The sequence below is a fragment of the Salvelinus fontinalis genome, chromosome 38, assembly GCF_029448725.1.
Source record: "Salvelinus fontinalis isolate EN_2023a chromosome 38, ASM2944872v1, whole genome shotgun sequence".
NCBI classification, from domain to species: Eukaryota; Metazoa; Chordata; class Actinopteri; order Salmoniformes; family Salmonidae; genus Salvelinus; species Salvelinus fontinalis.
The window spans coordinates 19,876,598-19,904,339 of record NC_074702.1 but is presented as its reverse complement, the minus strand read 5'-3'; the positions used below and the strand labels follow the sequence as shown (position 1 = coordinate 19,904,339).

Below are 27,742 nucleotides of genomic sequence, written 5' to 3'. Positions count from 1 at the left end.
GACTTGCTTCCGTTGAGCCATGAGCGTTCGTGAGGTTGGGCACTGATGTTTGGCATTTAGGCCTGGCTCAGTCTGCGTTCCAATTCATCCCAAAGGTGTTTGATGGGGTTGAAGTCAGGGCTTTGTGCAGGCCAGTCAAGTTCTTCCACATTGATCTCGACAAACCATTTCTGTATGGACCTTGCTTTGTGCATGGGGGCATTGTCATGCTGAAACAGGAACGGGCCTTCCCCAAACTGTTGCCGCAAAATTGGTAACGCGGAGTTGTCTAGAATGCAATTGTACGCTGTAGCGTTAAGATTTCCCTTCACTGGAACTAAGGGGCCTAGCCGGAACTGTGAAAAACAGCCCCAGACAATTATTCTTCTTTCACCAAACTTTACAGTTGGCACTATGCAGTCGGGCAGTAGAGCTTGATTAATCTCTCCAGAGAACGCATTTCCACTACTCCAGAGTCCAATGGCGGTGAGTTTTACGCCACTCCAGCTGACGCTTGGCATTGAACATGGTGATCTTAGGCTTGTGTGCGACTGCTCGGGCATGGGAACCAATGAAGCTGCTGATGAACAGTTATTGTGCTGATGTAGCGCCCAGAGACAGTTTGGAACTTGTCAGTGAGTGTTGCAACCGAGGACAGATTTTTTTTTTTTACGAGCTTCAGCACTCGGCAGTCCTCTTTTTTTAGCTTGTGAGGCCTACCACTGAGAAGTTGTTGCTCCTAGATGTTTCCACTTCACAATAACTGCACTTACAGTTGTCCGGGGCAGCTCCAGCAGTGCAGAAATTTGACGAACTGACTTTTTGGAAAGGTGGCATCCTATGATCGTGCCATGTTGAAAGTCACAGAGCTCTTCATTCTACTGCCAATGCCAATGTTTGTCCATGGCTGTGTGCTCGATTTTATACACCGGTCAAAATAGCCAAATCCACTAATATTGAAGGGGTGTCCACATACTTTTGTATCTATATAGTGCATTTGGTCAAATATAGTATAATGCCTTTACTGTACAGTACAGTGTCCACGCAATACTACCAGGTAGCCACTAGAGGACGCAGTTTGCATTGCGGTCAAAAGCTTTATGCAGCATCCTTTGCAGAATAAATAAACAATGGTTTAACAGTATTTGTTCAACTAAATTGTATAAGCATATGGCTGATAATCTTTATGTTCAATGGTAGTTTACAAAAGTTGGAATGCCAATTAAAATGCATGTAGATTTGCATGTAGGCCATTAAGTGTTGATTATTCATGGTAATTAAATGGCCTTTGCTTATTGTTAAACCGGGAATAATGCATGCTGAATGCTGGTCCCATACTGGTAGCCTACCTCAGCCGTGAAATATGTTTCAAATACATAAGGTCCAAGTGATTGCATAAGAGACAGTCTACAAGAACTTGACAAAACTGCCCCTTGACTAAAAATAGTATAAATTCATCAAAGTAGGCCCAGTAGGCTACAATCAATCAATTCGACGTGATGTCTACAGTAGAATAACTGACAACATGAGCATATGTCACGTTTTCGATGGCATATATGCTAAATTTTGTATTGTTCACAGGATGGGCATCTCGGTCAATGTCTCCTCTTTTCTCCCTTCCAGACAACAACATACACCTTTTGAGTAGAGGCGCGTCAGTGACACAAGCGCGGTCCAATAATTTGTCTGTCTGGTTACGGACAGAGCGTGAGAGCTTGTCGGGGCCCAATCAGCGCTTTTGTATTGCCTGCAAGTGCCGGGGACTGACTGGTTGTGAGGATTTACTGCAGCGCCCCAGGATCCCAAAGCCAAAACCGAAGCCAGTGGAACCTGCGGGGTGAAGGCGAGTCAGGTGAGACCGAGGATTTTTCCGCGGCCTATCTGAAGTGAAGTTTAACTAAAAATCCCCGGATCATGGTTCTAGATGTGATAAGGCTCCAGACTTCAGTCCAACTGAAGTACTGGGACAATGTGAGATGAGTAGCGAAATAACGGTTACATAGTAGTTATATTGGGTTAATAGTGATGTGTTTTGCCGTTATTTTTAGTTCCAAAATGTAGGTAATGAAAGAGGTCTGTCTAAAACAGCTGACACAAACGTTGATAATGTTTTAACGTTCCAAATGTGTTTACATTGTAGCAATAAATGATACAGCGCGCGCGGATCATATTGATACATATAGAGCAGAATACGTTTATTGTTTAATCTCCGAGTCCCTTGAGGTTAACCTAGATTTGTTGGGGGAAAAAATGCGTCTTCGTGGTGTCGTTATGAACAAAATGTTAATCTGAAACCGATGGTTGTAATTTGATTGTTTAAATATATTTATCAACGTTGCTACGATCGAGTTTCTGAATATGAAGGATATTTGTTGAGCGAACTAGAGACAAATGGCATGAAGTGTTGTGCATATGTCATACAATAAAATGAATTCAAAATGCATCAGCCATTTACGTAAGTGAAGACGTGTTCACCCTCTCAACTTGTTTCCTAGCCCTATGCAAATGGCCACCATGGTTGGCGATGACAAGTGCTGTTGAAGGAATCAGTGAATGCCTGTAGTGATACGTTGGGCAACCAGATGATCAGAGTTCTTATCAGTTGACTTTAATCAAATTCTGTTTAGCTGATGTCAACTTCGTTTTTTTCTTTGAGTTTTATGAACATTTCAGTGGCAGGTCAATGAATGGCAGGTCAATGTATGTTTCAGTGACAGGTCAATTGATGTATTTTTGCATCAGAAATGTCACTTGTGAAAACCAATAGATAAGCAGATAATCTATTTTGTGTATGTAAGTGTTTATTTATTAACATTTTGTAACTTTTGTATTCATTCCCACTAGGGTTAGACTTTGACTTCACCTCTTCACCCTTTTCCAGGAATCCAATAGTAAATCATTTCCTTCATTGAGAACCACTTATTCAACCTATCATGGCATTTACTCATGGAGGCCAAACAGAGACCTTACCACTCCTATTCAGTTGCACTGAATTATACTAAGAACGAACTGTAGCAAACAGATAAAAAGCCAAAATCTTTGATTTATGCCGAATTTTGACTGTCATGTTCCTGATGATTTATTCCTGTAAGAACTTGTCTAGTTGACTTTTGCAGGTGAGATGAAAGTTTGGAGATTCCTCTGCCATACATTTTATTTTTGGAATAGAAATGCAGTAAGGGGATGGACAGGTGGTTGTCTACCCTTCCCTGCTCTTCTGTCATTTTAGTCTCCATTTGTATATCTCCTGGGTGCAAATTATACATCTCTTGGGCTGTTTATCTCCAGAAGCAAATTGGACTGAAGTGTGCCATTAAAGGAGCACAGCCTGGGTTGAACTGAAGTGGGACCCGAACTGGCAACTCTTTAGGGTTCATATACCTCACATCATCGTCACAACACAAACCCTGACATGAGTGGTTGGCAGACGATGTGTTGGTTAATGTAGGTTAGAAGCAGTGTGGATGGTTTGAAAGGCTTCTACAATACAAACTCCATAGAACTAATCTGAATTTTGCACACATCACGTGTTTGTACGCCCCTCCCCCCACATACACGCACACATATACCCACCTGTATCATTTTCTTTCTCTCTCTCTCCCATGTGACATCACTAAAGGCTTCACATTAAGAGATCATTTCACATCCTGAGGTTAAAGACCGGCTCAGACTGGCTAGCGTGTTAGGACGGTGCTTGGCACCACAGGGAACAGAAAGGAGAGATAATGGGTGACTGTCCTGTTCTTAAAGGGACAGGGGGCCCAACTCTGTGACCCATGTTGTAGGCTCGGCTTTATTGACATAGATGGGATAGGCCTTATGGCAGATGCAATGCATTTGTGTATGGGCAATTCCATGGTAACAGAATGATGCTGAGACTCACATGTTTCACTTTAAAATGTATTTCAAACAAAAACCAATGATTGCAAAGCTAAAAAAATGACACAACAATGAAGAAATACTACTTAAACAATTTACACTGAAAATGTTACAAAAACACATGTACTTGAAGAACAGTGCAAATGCAAAGTTTGGTAACAGAATGATGGTTTATGCTCTTTGTGCCATCATTCTGTTATCAAACTTTGCACTGTTCTTCAACTAAATGTGTTTTTGTAACATTTTCGGTGGAAATTGTTAAAACTCTTCCTTGTGTATAGAATGTTTTGGTTTGTTTAACAATCATTGGTTTTTGTTTGGCATACATTTTAACCCAATGAGTCCCATCGTCGCGTTTTGGAGTTCTAACCCCCTTTAAACATCATGTGTTTGACCTAAAGACCATCAGGCAACATTTTATGTACAGTGTGTGCAAATGTAGAAGAGTAGGGATGTAAGGCCATAGATGGCCATAGATGCAAAAAATAATTACAATTTAGCATTAACATTGGAGTGATAGATGTGCAGATGATGATGTGCAAGTAGAGATACTGGGGTGCAAAAGAGCAAGAAGGTAAGTAATAATATGGGGATGAGGTAGTTGGGTGTGCTATTTACAGATTGGCTGTGTACAGGATCAGTAAGCTGCTCTGACAGCTGATGCTTAAAGTTAGAGGGAGATATAAGACTCCAGCTTCAGAGATTTTTGCAATTCGTTCCAGTCATTAGCAGCAGAGAACTGTAAGGAAAGGAGGCCAAAGGAAGTGTTGGCTTTGGGGATGACCAGTGAGATATACCTGCTGGAGCGCGTGCTACGGGTGGGTGTTGCTATGGTGACCAGTGAGCTGAGATAAGGCGGGGCTTTACCTAGCAAAGTCTTATAGATGACCTGGAGCCAGTGGGTTTTGCTACGAATATGAAGTGAGGGCCAGCCTACGAGAGCATACAGTTCGCAGTGGTGGGCAGTATATGGGGCTTTGGTGATAAAACGGATGGCACTGTGATAGACTACATCCAGTTTGCTCAGTAGAGTGTTGGAGGCTATTTTGTAAATGACATCGCCGAAGTCAAGGATCTGTTGGATAGTCAGTTTTACGAGGGTATGTTTGGCAGTATGAGTGAAGGAGGTTTTGTTGTGAAGTAGGAAGCCGATTCTAGATTTAATTTTGGATTGGAGATGCATAATGTGAGTCTGGAAGGAGAGGTTACAGTCTAACCAGACACCTAGGTATTTGTAGTTGTCCACATATTCTAGGTCAGAACCGTCCAGAGTAGTGATGCTAGTCGAGCGGGAGGATGCGGGCAGCAATCGGTTGAAGACCTTGTACTTAGTTTTACTAGCATTAGAAAGCAGTTGGAGGCCATGGAAGGAGTGTTGTATGACGTTTAAGCTCGTTTGGAGGTTTGTTAACACAGTGTCCAAAGAAGGGCCAGAAGTATACAGAATGGTGTCGTCTGCGTAGAGGTGGATCAGAGTATCACCTGCAGCAAGAGCGACATCATTGCTATAAACAGAGAAAAGAGTCTGCCCGAGAATTGAGCCCTGTGTTACCCCCATAGAGACTGCCAGAGGTCCGGACAACAGGCCCTCTGATTTGACACACTGAACTCTATCTGAGAAGTAGTTGGTGAACCAGGCGAGGCAGTCATTTGAGAAGCCAAGGCTATTGAGTCTGCCGATAAGAATGGGAGTCCTATAGGGCGGCGCACAATTGACCCAGCGTTGTCCAGGTTTGGCCGGGGTAAGCCGTCATTGTAAATAAGAATTTGTTCTCAACTGACTTGCCTTGTTAAATAAATAAAAAAATGAGTGTGTGATTAACAGGGGCTGAGCTAGAGTGGTGTTTGTGAGACAAGGGCGGATCCCGAAGGGGCCCGGGGCCGGGTCTTTTTATAAAAACGTCTTTAGATCTTTTACCAAAAACATCCGAATGGTTTGTGCTACAAACTACTATAAGCAATCTATGGAAAGCTGAGACCCTCACGGACACTTACATGTAACACGTTTTGCTCTATGACGCTCACAAGCTACACAAGAGTCGCTAGAAGATAAGGGGTTCTTATAGATATAACATCATAGGAAATCGCAGGACATAGTATCTGTTATGCTTTAATAAGCTCACATAGTTGCGGTCACAAACTCCACACAGTTGTCACTGACTAGCTGAATATTCATTTCGCAGTGAGCAAACAATTTCTGTACTTACAGAATTCATATAAATTCATTTTTACCAGGTTTTTGCTTTTTTTTAAATTGACATTTGTCAATAAAACTCATGAACTGTTTGTCAAATTGTTTTGTGTTTTACTTGTAGCCATGGTTGTCCTGGAAATTAAATGGTAGGTCTAAAACACTTTAATTGGCTTAAAATAAGGGCTGAACATGCAGATAATTGACAGTCAGATAAATGAAAAGCAGATCTTTGCTGGGGTCTTGGGACTGATAGGTTTCAAGTGAAAAATGTGAGTCTCAGCATCATTCTGTTACCCGTGGAATTGCCCGTATTCATAATATGCATGTACATGTCTGTCCATCTTGGTCCATTTCAAAATCCTCTTAACAAAGCTTCTGTCTGGATCAGTCATGGTTCATGTATCATTAGGACAAAGGTATGGATGTCTTTTTGGGGAAATTCTGCATCTCCACTGTACACAGAACACAGAAATCTGACATCTCTGCTCTCTCCTCCTCTTCTTCTTGCTCCCTTTGTCCCTTGCTCTCTCCTTTGCTTAGGCAACCGCAGAAATTAAATTGATTAGTGGTGCGGTCTATAAATAGACAGGCCATAGTTGCCATGGCAACCATGTGATAAGTGTTGTGTGATGAAGAACTGGGCATCCTAAGTGTTGTTGTAGTGTAGTGGGCGCAGGATGATGGGTGTGGGTGTCGGTGTGTAGGTTCGTTTGTCTGGATTATATGATCTAACACTACAGGTGTGTGTATGATATCATATCACAGTGTAATGTTGAACTGTGTGTGTTTTGCATTTGCTTTGTGCTAGATTCATTGTGTGAGTAAATGGATTCATCCAATTGAATAGATTCTGATTTTTTATTAAATTTTTCTGACTTTTTTGTCAAGGTGACCAGCTACCCCTTGGTTTCCATGGACACTGTTTCCTAATCAGTCTCATGTCAGGAACCCTCTGTACCCTGGGGTTGATCGTGTGATGAAACCCTATTGGTTGTAGACAACAACCCCTGATGCCATCACCGCCATGTCCTCAAATATTTTTCCCTTTCTTTTCAGTCAATACAGTTTTCATCAGGCTACAGTTATGAGATAAACTTAAGGCCCTGTTAATTATTTGTGTCCTGTCCTAATTTCTCTCCTCCCCCATAAACACTGATCTTGAATGGAATTAGATATGATTGTGTTTGATTCCCTCCTAATGACCACAGTGACCCAGCATGAACCACCCGTGTTCTTTATGAACGGATCATTACATGTTATTATAGTAATAATGGTGATTTATAATGATGATAGGATTTTTAGATTAGCCTGATAATCATTTCTAGCGATTCAGTCTGACAATACATATTCATTTAAATTAAATACAACTTTATTTATCCCCTCGGGGGCAATTATGAAAGGCAAATCAGTTACAAGTATCACAACACATATAAAAATCGCTAGTTTTAATATTACACAAACCAAAAAATAAGTAAACAATATCACCTTAGCAGAGGACAGAAAAATTTATATTTTTAAAGCTAATTTCCAGCTATTCTACAAATTTTGCCATAGAGCTGAGATCCTTATTTTGCAGTTAATAGCTAATGTCCTGCAATTCAATTCAATTATTTTTTAATGGCTAATGCTGTGTTCTTATGCTCAAATATTATAGCAAAATGAATGGGGGCCTGATAGTGTAGCATTTATTTTGTTGTATGTTCTCAAAGATTATAGGCTATTCTATAGGTCCATTACCTTTTCTACATACTTTCTATTTGGTTTTAGTCAGTTAAGTTGACACTGAAAGTGTTTTTCCATCCCGAAAATGTATTTCTAAATATGTGCAATGCACACATTTTTTTATCACGCAACCCACCTGGACCCCTGCCGGACCCACAGTTTGGGAACCACTGCTGTAGGGTATGTTGGAACAAACGTTAAAACCAGATTTCTTGGTGTTGGTGTTTTTTCAGAACTTAGCTCAGGGTTTTCCCACATTAAGTCAGAACTCATGGGTGGTTCATGGCTGATTCCTTTCCTCCATTCAGTTGCACCTTGCTACCAATGTGTTGTCAAATGTGGGGTGATCATCAGTACTTCATTATTTTGCATACAACCTGTGCTCTCTCATTGACAGGTTAGGCTGAGGTTGGTGGGTTTCTAACGCTGCTTCTGCGCTGACTTCTGCTAGTACCAAGCAAAAATAAGGTTAAAGAAGTAAATCACATCTCTGTTTGTAATCTACTCCTCATTCACATACTTGGTCCCTACATAAATCAAAGCCCTTGGGACTATATTGTTAACAGTACGACATAAGCCCTTATTCGTCACTTCCCTTCCCCCCTCGGGGTCTTGCAAACACAACTATGCAGCATATGTTTACGATAAAAAAAGTTGTATTTTCTCCCCAGTGTTTTTTGAGGGATGGATGGAGGGAAGTGGAGTCAGGACAGGGAGAGCGGAGGGAGGGGAGTGTTTATACGGGTGCTTTGTTGGCATCGCACAACTGTAGGAAAATGGAGGAGGGGTGGGGGTTGAGGAACGGGAACAAAGGAGCCTTATGTTGGCATGGTCTCTGAAATCCCAGTGTGTGTGCGCGTGTGTGTGTGGGTTCGCCCGTGTCTTCTTGCAGGGCTGGGTATGGCTGAAGAATACTGTACATACATTATCTGTTACTGTGTCAAAGTCTTCTATCGTATAGCTCTCTTTTACAGCATATAGGCTACAGTGACTATAATATATACTGTATCATAGCAGTCTTTGTCCATAATCCCTGTCTTATTTTAATGCCAATATGATCATAGTAAAAAAGAGAAAGGACAGTAAGACAGATTTGTGAATATCACTGCATCTTTTAATCGAGGGTGCTGATCCCAGTAGAATGTATTTTGTCAAACCTCTACATCACTTCAACAGTAGCTTCACTTTTCAGGATAATGATTATGTAGCTTTGGGGAATGTTAGTGTGTATGTCTGACTGTCTGTCTGTGTGCTTTTTAAATATGTGTGTGTGTCTTTGCTTATGCTGATCACCCCCTCTCGTTTACCATCCTTCCATCTTAGCACCCCCTTTTTCTTCCTCCTCTCTTCCTCTCGCGGTATGGAGGCGTCTGACTTGTGTTGTTTGGCAGCGGGCCCAGAGTGTGGTGTGTGTGTGCATGTGTGTGCGCATGTGTGTCGATGCGTGTTGGGGTTGGGCGCTGTAGGAGGAGACTGGTGAGAGAGGGAAAGAGAGATGGTGGTTTGTTGCAGCTGAGGGAAACAGTCATCACATTATATAAGGAGCAATAGGGATAGAGAAGGGGGGGCAAGAGGTGCTGGGTAAAGATGGTCATATGTACACTCACAGACACAAAAACACACACCACAAGACAATTCTGATTGGCTTGTTAGCCACGTTTGGTTTTACTTGCACTTTCTCACTTTTCTACCTGCTCCTCATCTCTCTTGCTCTGCTCTCTCTGTCTCTCTCTCCACAGTTTTCTACGTGGGTTACCACTTCCTTTTTCCTTTTGTAAAGGAAGTGGTAACTTCCATGTCTCATGATGACTCTCTGGACCTGGAGAGAGAGAGTAGTAAACATACAATACATTTTTTTAAAGATTGCTACATTGAAAAACCATACTATGTGTGTGTCCTTATAAATGGGCGTGTTAGTGTGTGTGTGTGTGTGTGTGTTAGTGTGTGTGTACACAAGAGTGCTACCATTTCTACATAGCAAGGCATTATGCTCTAATTATAACCAGTCCACCATCTAGTCCCTTGACAACCCCTCCCCCCACTCTTCCTGACCAATCCTCATCACTCTCTGATTTCTTCAAGAGTATTATTGGTCTAAGTTGCAGGGCAAACTAACTCCCTGTGCACAACCTACATTGCCTGCCTGTGCATCCTCAACCAACCTTCCTATGACTCAAGTGTGTCAAATACAATCGGATTTGCGCGCACACACACACACGGTTAACCATTTCAGGGCCTGATAGAGGAAACAACATATTAATTAAATTACTGTCTTTATGCGCATGTGTGTGCATGTTTAAGTCATCATATGTGCCCATGCATGTAATAGTACACACACACACACACACACACACACACACACACACACACACACACACACACACACACACACACACACACACACACACACACAGTATACATCCATATAGATACATAGAGCACTCAAGCATGTTCTGTCTTGGGTACATATCATATTACATACCCCTTTAACTCAGACTGGAGAAGGAGGTCAGGAAGGAAAAAGTGTGGGTGTGTGCCTTTTTCTGTATCTGCAGCCATGTTAAAGGGCAGCAAGCATTTCTCCCATTGTTTTCTGTTGGCTTTGATGGAAATATGAACTTTTAGGATAGAAGTATGAATAATGATTATTGGAGTTGTAACAAGGTTGTTACACATGCTTATTTGACTCTTAATTCAATAGAATAGCTGTGTGTGCTGTACTGTGTTAGCTTGCTGCTTGTCTATGGTTATGGGACAGGGCTAATGACAGCTAACTGTTAGCGCTGTCTGAGGTGGCAAAACAAACAATATGGTGGGAGAGCAGCAGACCTGTCAGCTGTCCTTCACTGTGGTTGCTGCAACATTTTTCCATTGAAAATGAGCAACTTATTATAAACTGGGGAATTTTGATCAGTCGAAAGGGTCCCACAGGGATGCTGGCCTATGTTGACCCCAATGCTTCCCACAGTTGTGTCAAGTTGCCTGGATGTCCTTTGGGTGGTGGACCATTCTTGATGCACACAGGAACTGTTGAGCATGAAAACCCCAGCTGCGTTGCAGTTCTTGACACACTCAAACCAGGGCTACTGGCACCTACTACCATACCCCATTCAAAGGTACTTAAATGTTTTGTATTGCCCATTCACCCTCTGAATGGCAAACACATACACAATCCATGTCTCAAGACTTAAAAATCCTTCTTTAACCTGTTTCTTTCCCTTCATCTACACTGATTGAAGTGGATTTAACAGGTGCCATCAATAAGGGATCCTAGCTTTCACCTTGATTCACCTGGTCAGTCTGTCATTGAAAGAGCAGGTGATCCTAGTGTTTTGTACATACTGTATTGAGTTTGTCATGTTAACTGACAGATATCCACGCTGGGGTGCATGCTAATCATCATTAGCATGCTAACTGAAACCCATGCTATGTTAATCGGACTAAGAGGCTAATTCGCTAGCTAGCCATGTAGATTTTACATTTAGTTTTTTGTATGTTAAACTAGCTGGATAGCTTGATGAATACCATTTACACTTACTAGGCTATAATTGTGAAGCAAAACGTTTGCTAAATCTAGTTATCCTTATGTCTGCATTGCCATTGTTGACTTGACTGGCAGTAGGTTGAGTTCTTTGTTGCTTGTTTGTTAGCTGACAAATTCCAGTACAGATGTGTCAGTCAACAGGCAACAAAAAGCTATAGGAGATGGGGAAATAAATGGGGAATTTTAGATTTTATGTTCATATGCTATTCATGGCCATATTGCTTATAATTGCTCCAGTGTCTCATACCCCACTCTGTTGCCAGCAATATTGTTTCCAAAAATTGCTAGTGTATCATCAGCTCAAGTATGCCCACTGTACGTACAAGTGAAGATATTTTCTTTCTTTGCTTGAGTAGAGGTTTTCATTGTTTGTTTGAGTTGCACATTTCAAGATATGTCATAATCATGTTGCTCTTTTGATCTCAGAAATTCTTTGTTTTATCTTAGGACAAATAATCACGGCTAAGTTAGAGATGGATGACGTACTCCTCTCCATCCCTTCATCCCTGTCTCTCTCTCTCTTTCTCATCCATCCAGTCCAGTATGGAGCGACTGAATGAGGAGGCGGTGCGACTAAGCCTGCTGAAGCGAGGCCTGGACTCCTCCTCGCCTGCAGGCGGCGCCACGAGCAGTGAGCGAGACGAGCTGCTCTCCAAACGCATCAAGATGGAGGGCCACCAAGCCATGGAGCGCCTCAAGATGCTGGCCTATCTGAAACGCAAGGACCTGGCCAGCCTGGAGGGGGGAGGGTTGGGAGGGGTCTCAGGAGGCGGGGCCCTAGGGGGTGAGGTCAAGGGTCATGGGTCTTCAGGGGGAGGGGCTTATGAGGAGAAGACCAATGGGAGCCTCCGTGGTCAAGTTGTGGGAGCCCATGGCATGGTGGGAAAGAGCGGGAAGGAGAACATGGGCGAGGAGCCGGTGGATTTCAGCGCCCGGAGAGGGTGAGTGGATGAGAGAGAAGAGAGGGAGGATAGGAGGGAAAATAGAAATCTTTCTTACAATTAAGAATCAGTCAGAGTTGAAAATGTGTGTGTTCCTCCACAGTGACGTTGACCGGGAGCGACACACACCCTCCCCTGATGTGATCGTCCTGTCAGACAATGAGGCGTCCAGTCCAAGAGGGCCCAGCCAAGGAGAAGAACGCCTGAGGGTAGCGAACCTGGAGATGTTTAAGGTGTGTTTGTGTGTGTGTGTGTGTTTGTGTGTGTTTCAGTACATATTATTGCAGTCTTGAAAAATGTAGAAGTATATGCATACTGTCTTTTTGTGTGTATGAGTGTTAGAATAGTGCATAGTTGTATAGAGTTAATTAATACATTAATTAATAAAAGAACACATTGTGGACCACTCATTGTTTTGAGACACTGTACGCAAACAGTACAGATATTCATTTGGTATTAGCTATAATACATTATATCCTCTATACATCATTGGCATCAGCTGTAACACATCATCTATACACAAAAAACAAGTACAATAGATAAAATGACAAGTTTTATAGTTGTATATGTGTGTATGGAGAGAAATGGCAGAAGTGGGTGCATTATGTGTGCTCATTTGTTTCTATGTGTGTGCTTCAGGGTAAGACAGGGGAGGAGAGGCAGAAGATGATCAGGGCTCTGAGAGAGGAGCTGAGGCTGGAGGAGGCCAGGCTGGTGCTGCTGAAGAAGCTGAGGCAGAGCCAGATGCAGAAGGAGAACCTGGTGCAGAAGGTCAGTCAGTCACCCACCCAACGCTGTCCCATCCATCCTCTATACTCATCTGCTTCAGTCAGTCATTTAGACATTTATTCAGTCATCCACTTGCTCATCCCTCTGTCATCCACTGCTCACTCTGTCACACTACACTCTCTCAGCCACCGCACTCATCCCTCTCTCTCTCTCAGCCACCGCACTCATCCCTCTCTCTCTCTCTCAGCCACCGCACTCATCCCTCTCTCTCTCAACCACCTCACTCATCCCTCTCTCAGCCACCGCACTCATCCCTCTCTCTCTCTCAGCCACCGCACTCATCCCTCTCTCTCTCTCAGCCACTGCACTCATCACTCTCTCACTGTCTCAGCCACCGCACTCATCCCTCTCTCACTGTCTCAACCACCTCACTCATCCCTCTCTCACTCTCTCAGCCACCGCACACATCCCTCTCTCATTTTCTCAGCCACTCCACTCATCACTCTCTCACTCACTCATCCACGGCACTCATCCTTTTCTCACTCACTTACTGCTTATGCATTAACACTTTACACTCGGGGGAATTGGCCTATAGGGCCTAAACATAAAAAAAGAGAAGCATATGCATAACCATTGTCGCAATTGAAAGGGAACACTTTAGAGATACGCCGAATATAGGTTCCTTCTGTTCAGAACAACAACCCAGGGTATGACGCCATGTCATCCTCGTAACTGTACATCAAACATAGTGATCATTAATGCCAAAGTAACCCAATTGGCGCGAAGGATGGGGGCATCTTCTTGTTGCACGTGGTGCTCCCGCTTGGAATGTCTGTCCGTTGATTCCCATGTCATGTGTTGCTGCCATGCTATGTTGTCGTCTTAGGTCTCTCTTTTTGTAGTGTTGTGGTGTCTCTTGTCGTGATGTGTGTTTTGGCCTATATTTTTTAAATACTTTTAATCGCAGCCCCCATCCCCACAGGAGGTCTTTTGCCTTTTGGTAGGCCGTCATTGTAAATAAAAATGTGTTCTTAACGGACTTTCCTAGTTAAATAAATGTTAAATACAATTAAAATAAAATATACCGCTTTAAAACGGATACCCAGAGCTCTGACAATGTATAATATGTTACTATACCGCTATCCAATTTATGCGCATATCAGTGACCAAATCTGCTATTTTCACCCAATATACAGTATGGAGTGTAAAGGGCTTACCTATAAGTTGCTTTGGATAAAAGTGTCAGCTAAATAACCTTATTATGTTAGTATTATTCTATGTATCACCTCTACCCTCTGCTCGCTCAGGTCCCTGTGGTCCAGAACACAGCGTCTGCCCTCCAGAGCGGTGTCGTCCACGGGGCTCAGAGCATGAGCAAGATGTCTGGCCGCCCTGGCCACCACACCCCAGAGCCCCAGAACCATCGCACTGCACAGGTGGGCTACAGCATTGCACAGGTGGGCTACAGTACTGGTTCTCTTAGGGTTCCCTTTGTGCCTTGGGTCGGTCACAATGCAAGTTGGGCAGGCGCAAGGAAGCCATAGAGGGGGGTTGGGGGATGGGTTTGAACAATTATTTTTTTTACATGTTGCATGAGAACCATCTCACAATAAAGCAGAGGTCTCCTGTTTCTTTAATAGCACAGTGACACCATCTCGTGGTATGAAGAGGCATTACCCTCTTAAATAAACTCTGGTGAATATGAGCAGGAAAAAGACATGACACTGAAAACCGACAAACACCAGGGGTAACACCCATGTCTTACTTATGATCTTTTTCTCCTTCTCTTCCTCCTTCTTCTCCTCCTCTTTCCTCCCCCAGGGTCACTCGGTGATCAGGTCAGCCACCAACAGCTCCATGTCTCAGATGATGATGTCACAGAGCAGGGTGATAGCGCCCAACCCTGCCCAGCTGCAGGGCCAGAGGCTGGCACAGCAGAAGCAGGGTGGCATGCGCTCCTCGACTGGCAGCTCTAACAACGCCGTTAGTTACCAGCAGGTAAACCCCAACGTCATCCCTGTCATTGGTCATAATCATCATAGAGCAGTGGAAAAAATTAAATAAAAGTACAGATTATTATAGGGGATAATGCACACTTTTTTGAGAGATAATTAGAAAATACTATTTTATTCATGAAATTGTATTTATTGGTTCTCTTACACTAAAGGGATAGTTTACCCAAATTACAAAATCACATATTGGTTTCCTTCATCTGTAAGCAGTCTATGGACAGGGTACGTCCATAGAACAATTGCTGGAAAAGTTTGAATTCCACTGTCATAGATGTTCAAATCAGTTGCTTCCACTCAGAGGCCAGGTTTTGGGGGTTGTTATATCATTTTTAGCAGATAAATGTAGCTGTCATGACATCAGACTTAAACTTAAAACCACTATTCTGAATGACGGGTATGGTTCTCTGTGTTTACTTGCAGTCTTCCACCCAGCAGGTGGCAGCTTCTCAGCGCTCTGGCTCCTCCTCCTCCTCGGCCATCTACATGAACCTGACCCACATGCAGGCGGCCGGAGCCGCGGGAGGGGTCAGCGGGGTGTCGGGGGTGGGGGCGGTCAGCCCCTCAGCCACACACAGCCCAGGGGGAACATCGGTGGGCTCCTCCATGGCAGACACAGCCAGCAGCCAGGCGGCCGCCAAGCTGGCCCTGAGGAAGCAGTTGGAGAAAACCCTGCTGGAGATCCCGCCTCCAAAGCCGCCGGCGCCGCTCCTCCACTTCCTGCCGTCAGCGGCCAACAGCGAGTTTATCTACATGGTGGGCCTGGAGGAGGTTGTGCAGAGTGTCATTGACAGTCAGGGTGAGGGAAGGAACTGGAACCCTTTTGCTGATGCCTAGCAGCCATTTGTCCTGCACACAACCATCAAACCAACAATGTTATCAGATGAGTCAGTTTGGAATTGGGCCCCTCTCCCCTCACTGAACTCTTGTGGCTCTCTCTTTTAGGTAAACTGCGTTTGTCCTCTTCCATGGAGCCCTTCTCGTGTGCCCAGTGCAAGACGGACTTCACCCCTCACTGGAAGCAGGAGAAGGGTGGGCGCATACTCTGCGAGACCTGTATGTCATCCAATCAGAAGAAGGCACTGAAGGCCGAGCATACCAATAGGCTGAAGAACGCCTTCGTTAAGGCTCTACAGCAGGAGCAGGTCAGCATTCCATTGGCTCCTCGTTGCTCTTTTCAGGCAACCATTGTTTATAGTGTGTGTGTGTGTGTGTGTGTGTGTGTGTGTGTGTGTGTGTGTGTGTGTGTGTGTGTGTGTGTGTGTGTGTGTGTGTGTGTGTGTGTGTGTGTGTGTGTGTGTGTGTAAATAACCATATTTTACTAAATGTGTCACAGGAGATTGAGCAGAGAATCCAGTTGCAAGCCGCTCTTGCCACCAGTTCAGCTCAAACTGTTCCAAGCGTCAGTAAGGCTGAGTCTATGAGCAGACATCACACACACAGACAGGTATGTCACTGTCACCACTGTTAGTAAGTGCTACCTGCTGCAACAGACACCCTGTCATCTAGCATTGTTCAGCAAAGTTGATGAAAGGTCCAATTGTAACAGCTGCATAATGGAGACTTGATACATCCTTTTTTTTAATCGATCAAATATTGACTGAATTATAGCTCATAAACCTCTGTCTTGTGCAATATTAAACCCCCTATTTATGATATTTGGTTGTACATTTTCGGGAGCGACTTGCTGAGTTTCTGCGTAAACACTTCAAAGGAATTAAATCTGAACTTTTTAAAACTTTACAAAAATGTACCACCCTCTTGTGCAATGATCACTTTCTCTTCTGTCTTTAATCCCTGTCTAAGGGTGGGTGTTGAAATAGATGCATATCAAAAACCACATGTGCCATTGTTGACATTTTGAACTGGACTGGCAATGTGTTTGAGCGGTAGTTAAAAAGCGATCGCAAAATCAATTGGAAAGTGTATTTACAAGCAAGGGTTGGAATGTGCGTTTATTTTATGTGGTCCTCTCTAGCTCAGTTGGTAGAGCACGGCGCTTGCCAGGATAATGGGTTTGATTCCTGGGACCACCCATACTTAAAATGTATGCAGGCATGACTATAAGTCGCTTTGGTTAAAAGTGTCTCCTAATTGGCATATATTATTTTGAAATAAATCCATCCAGCGACGATTATGTGACAAGTGAATTTACACCCCACAAAAACAGGGGTAAAATGGCTGCAAAAAGGGGAATCCTGAGGTGGACGGGGAATGTGCGTTGCTACTTTCACATTTCCACAACCGTCATCACACCCCTGTAGTTGTTGAGGATGTCCCGTGCTGACAGATGGACTCTATCTGATGTGTGTGTGTCCTCCAGGCGCCTCAGCCCCAGGTGACACAGTCACAGGCCTCCCTCCAACGGGGTCTGTCTGGCTCGGCCCGGGGTGTCCTGTCCAACTTCGCCCAGGCCTCCCAGCTCTCGGTGGCCAGCAGCCTGCTGGGCATGACTGGAAAGCGCAGTGGACAGCTGAGCACTAGTGGGCACAGCCGGGCACAGCAGCAACAGCAGCAACAGCAGCAGCAGCAACATCAGCAGCAACAGCAGCATCACGACAACCGCCGCCAGCTCTACAGCATCCCTGGTGAGTAAACAGACTAGGGGCGTGCTGGGGATGGGACTGAGATCAGCCAAACAACTGTATAGACCAGGAGTTGGGCTGGGGATGGGACTGAGATCAGCCAAACAACTGTATAGACCAGGAGTTGAGCTGGGGATGGGACTGAGATCAGCCAAACAACTGTATAGACCAGGAGTTGGGCTGGGGATGGGACTGAGATCAGCCAAACAACTGTATAGACCAGGAGTTGAGCTGGGGATGGGACTGAGATCAGCCAAACAACTGTATAGACCAGGAGTTGGGCTGGGGCTGAGAGGCAGGCCTTTCTGACAGTCTCTCACTGCCTCCCTCCCTCTTCCTCCCTCTCCAGGAGTGAACATTGCCTACCTGAACCCAGGCAATGTGGTCGGCCACAAGGGGTCCAGCCTGGCTGACCGCCAGAGGGAATACCTGCTGGACATGATCCCGCCTCGCTCCATATCCCAGTCCATCAGCGGACAGAAATGAACCTCACCTCGCCCCGACGCAATACCACAACCCTTCCCCACACCACACCCCAACCCCCATCGCATGCAGTGCCTGTTAGTGTGCCTACCAAACTAACCTGTATGAAGAACACAATCAACGAGTCAAAAGAGGCCACCAAACTCTGAAATGACTTTTCATTTGAACGTGATGCAAACCCCTTTTAAATCCTCTTGTTATTACTATCGTCATTAGTGCTATGGATGTTGTTACTACATTACCGCTACCAGTTATGAGCGTGCCCATCTTTGTGGAGAACCCCTGTCTTTATATGCTTGTGGCAGTGTCCCGAGTGTGGGGTGTCTTTTGTTTTGGATTTATGCGCTTGTTTTTGAAGCAATATTTTGTCTCGCTTGAGCTTTCCTTACTGGACTCTAGTCTTTGTTATGTCTGAAATTACCAAGCTATCTTTTTGAGAACTGCACCACTCTCCAATCCCTGCTCTTTCTCTGATTTCAACCATCACTCTGTTTTTCCACATTTGGTTGTGAATTGTTGGAGGAGAAATTCTACCAGCCCGGCCAAACCTTTGTTTTAAAAAGGTGATTGTGATGGTTTAACTTTGACCTGAATCTCTCAAGCCTTTGAGCTTGAGCTTTCTTCAAATATTTGTGGGGAGAAAAGAGGATGTTTGAGACCCTGTAGTTGTCTGAAGCAATGCTCCTCTAACTGATTGTTGAAACAAGGATGGATACATATCCCACAAAGAGAGAGAGCCCAATGCAACATCTGGACTTGGATTGGATGCACCGTGAAAAATACTACTCCCATTGGACATGAAGGCATAGAAACTGAACCTATAGCAGAGTTGCCCTGTATCCTTTGACCTTTTCATTTGAGGCAGATGGGGGGGCTGTAGTTCAGAAGTGGTGGAATTGAGAAGTTAGTATCCTAAAGCATATAATTAATGGGGTATTGATTGGAGATATCATTTAGAGGGATTTGATTGGACGAGAGATCATGTGAACGTACGTAATTGCCTGAGAGATCAGGTGATAAGGTTTTTATTTAATTGGAGAGGATACATGTATTGGATTTGGTGGGAGGGATCATCCCTAGACTCAAAATTGAAGGGGTTTCCAATAGGACCATGGTTTGTACTTATTTAGGAGTGGGAATGGGTGGGGAAGAGGCACAGGGGTTAATCCCTCTCTCTCCTGTTTTCATCTCCTAGCTAATGGGATTTGCTATTGTTCACTCTACCCTGTCATTCAAAGTTCTGGATTCCGTTTAGATACTATTTGATACTATACTTTCTTTTGTCAACATTATCCCCATGGTGTCTGGGAGGCATTTGAAAACGGTCAGGGAGAGTGGCTAGCTATTAGCTTTAAGACTGCTCTAAGCTATTTAGATGTTTGGTGTCTTCTGAAGTGTTCGTGTATCTGAAAGGTACTTTGCACAGGAGACAATAAATAAATACAGTATGACAAATGCAACTTGAATATTTACATAAATCAAACAGTTATATAGAAGGAGACATATACAGGATATACAGTACCAGTAAAAAGTTTGGGCACACCTACTCATTCAATGGTTTTTCATTGTTTTACTATTTTCTACATTGTAGAATAATAGTGAAGACATCAATACTATAAAATAACACATATGGAACCATGTAGTAACCAAAAAAGTGTTAAAGAAATCCAATTATATTTGAGATTCTTCAAAGTAGCCACCCTTTGTCTTGATAACAGCTTTGCACAATCTTGGCATTCTCTCAACCAGCTTTACCTGAAATGATTTTCCAACCGTCTTGAAGGAGTTTGCACATATGCTGAGCACTTGTTGGCTGCTTTTCCTTTAATCTGCGGTCCAACTCATCCCAAACCATCTCAATTGGGTTGAGGTCGGGTGATTGTGGAGGCCAGGTCATATGATGCAGCACTCCATCACTCTCTTTCTTGGTCAAATAGCCCTTACACAGCCTGGAGGTGTGTTTTGGGTCATTGTCTGTTGAAAAACAAATGATAGTCCCACTAAGCGCAAACCAGATGAGATGGCGTATCGCTGCAGAATGCTGTGGTAGCCATGCTGGTTAAGTGTGCCTTGAATTCTAAATAAATCACTGACAGTGTCACCAGCAAAGCACCATCACACCTCCTCTTCCATGCTTCATGGTGGGAACCACACATGCAGAGATCATCCATTCACATACTCTGTGTCTCACAAAGACATGGCGGTTGGAAACAAATCGCAAATTTGGACTCATCAGACCAGTCTCCTCTGAACAGTTGATGTTAAGATGTGTCTGTTACTTGAACTCTGTGAAGTATTTATTTGGTCTGCAATCTGAGGCTGGTAACTAATGAACTTATCCTCTGCAGCAGAGGTAACTGGGTTTTCCTTTCCTGTGGTGGTCCTCATGAGAGCCAGTTTCATCATAGTGCTTGATGATACTTTAAAGGTTCTTGACATTTTCTGGGTTGACTGACCTTCATGTCTTAATATAATGGTTGACTGTTGTTTCTCTTTACTTATTTTAGCTCTTCTTGACATAATTTTGACTTGGTCTTTCATCAAATAGGGCAATCTTCTGTATACCACCCCTACCTTGTCACAATACAACTTATTAGCTTAAATGCATTAAGAAGGAAAGAAATTCCACAAATGAACTTTACAAGGCACACCTGTTAATTGAAATGCATTCCAGGTGACTACCTCATGAAGCTGGTTGAGAGAATGCCAAGAGTGTGCAAAGCTTTCATTAAGGCAAAGGGTGGCTACTTTGAAGAATCTCAAATATAAAATATATTTTGATTTGTTTAACACTGGTTACTACATGATTTCATAGTTTTTATGTCTTCACTATTATTCTATAATGTAGAAAATAGTACAAATAATGAAAAACCCTTGAATGAGTAGGTGTGTCCAAACTTTTGACTGGTACTGTACATAAGCACTTAGGTACAGAGAGTAAGGATATTGTTTCTGTCCACCAGGAATCCAGGGTGAATTGATTATTATTGAATTGATTATTGTTCCATCTCATCATAATTGTGGCTCTATTTCAGCAATGCATGATGTTTAATTATTTCAGGATAACATTTGGAAGTAACTAATACTGGTGCATCCATTTTAAAGCAGCAGGCTATATTAATTCCAATTTAATTTTCTTCTTGCAAGCAGGAGTGGCCTGGTTATTGCCTCTTATACCCTGCAGTTTAAAATGTAAAAGAAACATATTGCCAGAGAGCAGTGGCTTACTCCTTGCCCTTTTTGATAAACTTCAAAAGCAGGTGCAATATTTTCAGACACAGGGAAGATAAAGTTAATTTGAGTATTTGTGCTGAATGTTACTATTTTATCCATTTAGTATCCCAACTACAGTTAGGTAGCCTTACTCCCATATACAGTAGTATAAGCACTATTTTTGTTGCACCCAGAAGGAACAGATGTTGTATTGGCCGTGTTCAGTAAGCACCAAACTGAAGCAAATATTTGAAACAGAGGTAGTACTACCTGCACTTGTCCTATAGGGGCGTTCATTTCTGTTGTCTGTTTGTTTGAAAACCTTTCCTACTGTTTGTGCCTAATGAACATGACCCAGGGTTTGCCGTAGTCCAATAACACAGAACACTCCACAGCTAGATCACTGTTTGGGATGAACAATAGTGACACTTGGGTGATTTTCAGCCTCACTGTTTTTGATAGTTATCTTTGTCCTCTTTGTTGTATGTATGCGTTATAGACTTCATCATCAATCTTTCTCGCTTTCTCAAACTATGCCAGATGCACCATTTCAAAATGTTTGTTTTAAAGAAAGTAAAGAAAAACAGGAAAAATATCATTTTCAAATGTAATTTTTGTAAGGTTTCAAACATTTAAAAAACCTAAATTTTGCTGATCTGTCTTTCAATTTCAATTCTGTCGATTTTTTACAAAAACATGGGGAAAAGGAAAAATCAAGAAATATAATTAACTAAAGAAATTGAAATTGTCAGGTAATATTATCTTGAACGGCTGTAGTTATAATAATGATCTATTTATTGTACATATGCGTTCCTCCTTTGTGGAATAAGACACATTGAATTCAAGTTGGGTATACATTGTATAGAAAAACTAACAAAAAGCCATGGATATTGTGAAGCTTGTCATTTTGTTTATTGATCATTCCTGTGCCACAAATGTGCAAAAATGTGTGGGGTTTTTCTATTTACTATCAAAAGCATTCTCAACTTTCTATATCTTGTTTTCAAGTACTTAGAGGCAGTAGGATCATCTTTTATGGAGAGTTGTTTGATCTATCCCAGGACCACTTTGTATATACATTGTATGAAGTGCTCCTCTGTTATTACATGCTTTACTTTCAGCAGCATTGATGTTCAGTTAGCGATTAGTTAATATTATTATCATTATCGTACACTTTAAAAAATGTCTCCTCGTAAAAATTATTGTAAGGCTTGGCGTAGATCAGACAACTGGAATGGGACATTTCATTATCTTTTTTTCTCCTAGTATATATTTTCCAGGGAAAGGCAGTGCATGGTCCACATATAAGTAAGAAAGAGACTCATGAGATGAACTACCCGCTGTGTGTTTAAAATACAGTCATAATGGAAAAGCTATGTGCTAACCTAGCCATGGTCATGAAGCGAGTCTTCAAATACACATTTTAAAAGATGAAGGAGTACTAGATGTTGTGTCAAACAGAACTTGGAATACTCTCAACAACACAACGCAATACTGTCACAATATGACTCCAATGGCTTGCATCATATTCTGTCAATAAAGTTTAAGTGATGTTTTCAAGTATTTGATGTGGTCAAATTATGATATGGTCTATGTGGACCTTTATGTAATGGAAACATAAAACATCTGAAAGAATACACTATAGATATTTGAATAAATAAATGGAATCAAGTGTTTTTTGTGCTGTGGTCGTGTGTGACACAGACACACCTCCCCTTGCCTGTGTGTCAGGTTCTGACTAAAAGGAGTACAGCTACGACCAGAAGAGACTTTCGTAGGTTAGGAAAAGGGTTAGGGTTTTTGCTCTCCTAACCTGCTATTAAAAGTCACTACGGGTCATAGCTGTACTCCTTCTAGTCACATCCGGTCATTATGGTCGACATGATCTACATCACTTGTCTGTAAACAAGAATTATACAAACCTTAAAAAGAAATGTAAAAGAAAGATTATGTCCTAATACTCTCCAGGACAGGCAGCTGTATCCACCTCTCAACCTAAAGAGAAATTGCATCAAAGATCTCTCCTTATAACAATGTTTTCAGCCCCTTCAGTGACTCCAGAACACCTGAGTATTTCCTCTGGAAATGTTATTGTGTGGACATTGAAGTAATGATCCTTTTCAGGACATTCAGCCACATTCATTTGGGCTGTGTTTTAATATTCAATTCTAAAAAGTGATGCCAAATCAACTTTTGTCTTATAACAATCATTGACAAAACTAACATGACAAAACGGTGGTTCCTTTTCTTTGATAAATGTAATATTTTCACACAATTCTGACAGTTATAGAACAAATATAAATCAATTACAAATACATTTAAAAATAATGCAATGATATTAACCATATTTCTAGTTAACATAATTAGAGAAGCTGTGAACAATACTAGACACTATCAATATAATTGTGTGGTCACAGTGATGATAGTGGAGGCAATTTGATGGTCTGGGGGTGCTTTGATGGTGGTAAAGTGGGAGATTTGTACAGAGTAAAAGGGATCTTTAAGAAGGAATTCTATCACTCCATTTTGCAACGTCATGCCATACCCTGTGGACGACGCTTAATTGGAGCCAATTTCCTCCTACAACAGGACAATGACCCCAAGCACAGCTCCAGCCAATTGCCCCGGCTTTCAACGGAAACATAGATAATAAAACAATTTCAACAAGAAAAATAGTGTTTTATTTATGGAGGTCCGTTTTTCAGGGGATGACTGCAGTGTATTGCGGGGGCAGGTGGTTCTGTTGAACCCCAGTACCCATACCTGCTCCCTCTGGACCCTTTGCATAGTTCAGTCTGCAGAAACAACACAGGGAATATTAGGAGATTTATTACTTTGACATACAGTGCTTTTGGAAAGTTGACTTGACCCCTTTACTCAGAACTTTTCTGAAGCACCTTTGGCAGCGATTACAGCCTCGAGTCTTCTTGGGTATGTTGCTACAAGCTTGGCACACCTGTATTTGGGGAGTGTCTCCCATTCCTCTCTGCAGATCCTCAAACTCTTGTCAGGTTGGATGGGGAGTGTCGCTGCACAGCTATTTTCAGGTCTCTCCAGAGACGTTCAAGTCAGGGTTCTGGCTGGGCCACTCAAGAACATTCAGAGACTTGTCCCGGAGCCACTCCTGCGTTGTCTTGGATGTGTGCTTAGAGTCATTGTCCTGTTGGAAGGTGAACCTTCGCCCCAGTCTGAGGTCCTGAGCGCTCTGGAGCAGGTTTTCATCAAGGAGCTCTCTGAGGGAAAGATGAACGGAGCAAAGTACAATCTTGACTAGTCCCCCCAGTCCCTGCTGCTGAAAAACATCCCCACAACACGATGCTGCCATTACCATGCTTCACCGTAGGGATGGTGCCAGGTTTCCTTCAGACATGATGGTTGGCATTCAGGCCAAAGAGTTGAATCTTGGTTTCATCAGACCAGAGAATCTTGTTTCTCATGGTCTGAGAGTCATGTCGGCTGTCATGTGCCTTTTACCGAGGAGTGGCTTCCGTCTGGCCACTACCATAAAGGCCTGATTGGTGGAGTGCTGCAGAGATGGTTGTCCTTCTGGAAGGTTCTCCCATCTCCACATAGGAACTCTGCCACCTCCCTGACTAAGTCCCTTCTCCCCCAATTTCTCAGTTTGACGGGCGGCCAGCTCTAGGAAGAGTCTTGATGGTTACAAACCTCTTCCATTTAAGAAATTACATGTTTTTATTTTCTCTGACATGCACTGTCAACTGTGGGACCTTATATAGACAGGTGTGTGCCTTTCTAAATCATGTCCAATCAATTGAATTTACCACAGGTGGACTCCAATCAAGTTTTAGAAACATCTCATGGATGATCAATGGAAACAGGATGCACCTGAGCTCGATTTCGAGTCTCATAGGAAAGTGTGAATACTTATTGAAATAAGCTATTTCAGTTTAATTTTTTAAAATAAATTAGCAAAAATCTTAGGAGCTCCAACGCACACCAACGGGTTAAACAAGCTTGAAATCATTTGGACATGGGTTGTGCCTGACTCATTGGGGTTTCTGATTTTGATTTCTTTTGATGTGGTACAGGGAAAATGTAATAATACACATCTTGAACCTTATGTATGTTGCCTTGGTGGAGTCATTTACTGTTTCCATTTCATTTAATGCATGGGAAAGCATATCCTTATACAATAACAAAAATCTATCATCATTCTATCTAAAGTTAATCACCCTAGTTGTAATCACCCTAGTTTACAATAGGGATTCTTATTGGAGATGTCCTTCTCACCTAACATCCAATGCTGTTGAGATACTCTACGTAATATCGTGAGAGTCAAATTCGAGCCTGGTGAGAGGGTTACAATGAACATGGACCACACACACCCACACAATTGTGATGAAGGAACAATAGTGCTTCTTCCCCCTCAGGAGGCTGAAAACATTTGTCATGGGCCCTCAGATCTTCAAAAAGTTATTGACTGGATACATCACCGCTTGGTACTGCAACTGCAAGGCCCCCACGACCGTTGACGCTACAGAGGGTGGTGAGTACGACCCAATACATCACTGGGGCCAAGCTCCCTGCCATCCAGGACCTCTATACCAGGCGATGTCTAGTATAGAGGTCAAAGACTCCAGCCACCCAAGCCATAGACTGTTCTCTCCTGCTACCACATTGCAAGCGGTACCAATGCAGCAAGTCTGAAACAAACAGGACCCTGAACAGCTTCTACTGCTAAAGACTGCTAAATAGCAACTCAAATGGCTACCCGGATTGACCATTTTGTGCACTAACTCTCTTGCACTTACTCTATGTACACACACTGGACTCTACCCACACATACTTACACTGACACTCGAACACTCTCTCTCACACACACACACACACACACACACACACACACACACACACACACACACACACACACACACACACACACACACACACACACACACACACACACACACACACACGCACACACTACATACGCCCCTAGCACAGCACGCGCACACATGCATGCCAACGTCACACACACACTCACACAAATGTACACACTTTCACACTCACCATATACACAGCTGCTACTATCTATTATCTATCCTGTTGCCTAGTCACTTTACCCCTACCTATATGTACAGTTGAAGTCGGAAGTTAACATACACCTTAGCCAAATACATTTAAACTCAGTTTTTCACAATTCCTGACATTTAATCCTAGTGAAAATTCCCTGTCTTAGGTCAGTTAGGATCACCATTTTATTTTAAGAATGTGAAAGGTCAGAATAATAGCAGAGAGTGATTTATTTCAGCTTTTATTTCTTTCATCACATTCCCAGTGGGTCAAAAGTTTACATACACTCAATTAGTATTTGGTAGCATTGCCTTTAAATTGTTTAACTTGGGTCAAATGTTTCGGGTGCCTTCCACAAGCTTCCCACAATACGTTGGGTGAATTTTGTCCCATTCCTTCTGACAGAGCTGGTGAACTGAGTCAGGTTTGTAGGCCTCCTTGCTCAAACAACCTTTTTCAGTTCTGCCCACAAATGTTCTCTAGGATTGAGGTCGGGGCTTTGTGATGGCCACTCCAATACCTTGACTTTGTTGTCCTTAAGCCATTTTGACACAACTTTGGAAGTATGCTTGGGGTCATTGTCCATTTGGAAGACCCATTTGCGACCAAGCTTTCACTTCCTGATTGATGTCTTGAGATGTTGCTTCAATATATCCACATAATTTTCCTACCTCATGATGCCATCTATTTTGTGAAGTGCACCAGTCCCTCCTGCAACAAAGCACCCCCACAACATGATGCTGCCACCCCCGTGCGTCACGGTTGGGATGGTGTTCTTCGGCTTGCAAGCCTCACCCTTTTTCCTCCAAACAAAACGATGGTCATTATAGCCAAACAGTTCGATTTTTGTTTCATCAGACCAGAGGACATTTCTCCAAAAAGTACGATCTTTGTCCCCATGTGCAGTTGCAAACCGTAGTCTGGCTTTTTATGGCGGTTTTGAAGCAGTGGCTTCTTCCTTGCTGAGTGGCCTTCCAGGTTATGTTGATATAGGAATCGTTTTATTGTGAATATGGATACTTGTGTACCTGTTTTCCTCCAGAAACTTCACAAGGTCCTTTGCTGTTGTTCTGGGATTGATTTGCACTTTTCGCACCAAAGTACGTTCATCTCTAGGAGACAGAACACGTCTCTTTCCTGAGTGGTATGACGGCTGTGTGGTCCCATGGTGTTTATACTTGCGTACTATTGTTTGTACAGATGAACGTGGTACCTTCAGGCGTTTGGAAATTTTTCCCAAGGATGAACCAGACTTGTGTGGTTCTACAATTCTTTTTCTGAGGTCTTGGCTGATTTCTTTTGATTTTCCCATGATGTCAAGCAAAGAGGCACTGAGTTTGAAAGTAGGTCTTGAAATAAATTCACAGATACACCTCCAATTGACTCAAATTATATCAATTAGCCTATCAGATGCTTCTAAAGCCATGACA

General features: G+C 42.9%; 1 protein-coding gene across 6 annotated transcripts; it reads left to right on the top strand.

Moving 5' to 3' along the window:
* Positions 1–1,496: 1,496 nt before the first annotated feature.
* On the top strand, positions 1,497–22,838 carry LOC129838177 (transcriptional repressor p66-beta-like). 6 transcript variants are annotated; one of them, XM_055904959.1, is made up of 11 exons: positions 1,497–1,831; positions 11,856–12,259; positions 12,363–12,492; positions 12,899–13,030; positions 14,296–14,445; positions 14,810–14,986; positions 15,436–15,796; positions 15,943–16,142; positions 16,334–16,444; positions 17,321–17,585; positions 17,932–22,838. In XM_055904959.1, the coding sequence occupies exons 2-11, from the start codon at positions 11,862–11,864 to the stop codon at positions 18,066–18,068; spliced, it is 2,061 nt and encodes a 686-aa protein (XP_055760934.1). In that variant the 5' UTR covers positions 1,497–1,831; positions 11,856–11,861; the 3' UTR covers positions 18,069–22,838. The 6 variants fall into 6 exon arrangements, with proteins under 6 accessions (XP_055760934.1, XP_055760936.1, XP_055760935.1 ...); XM_055904961.1 differs by having other exon boundaries at positions 1,498–1,831; positions 14,296–14,424; positions 15,433–15,796; XM_055904960.1 differs by having other exon boundaries at positions 1,498–1,831; positions 14,296–14,424; positions 15,421–15,796.
* Positions 22,839–27,742: the final 4,904 nt, after the last annotated feature.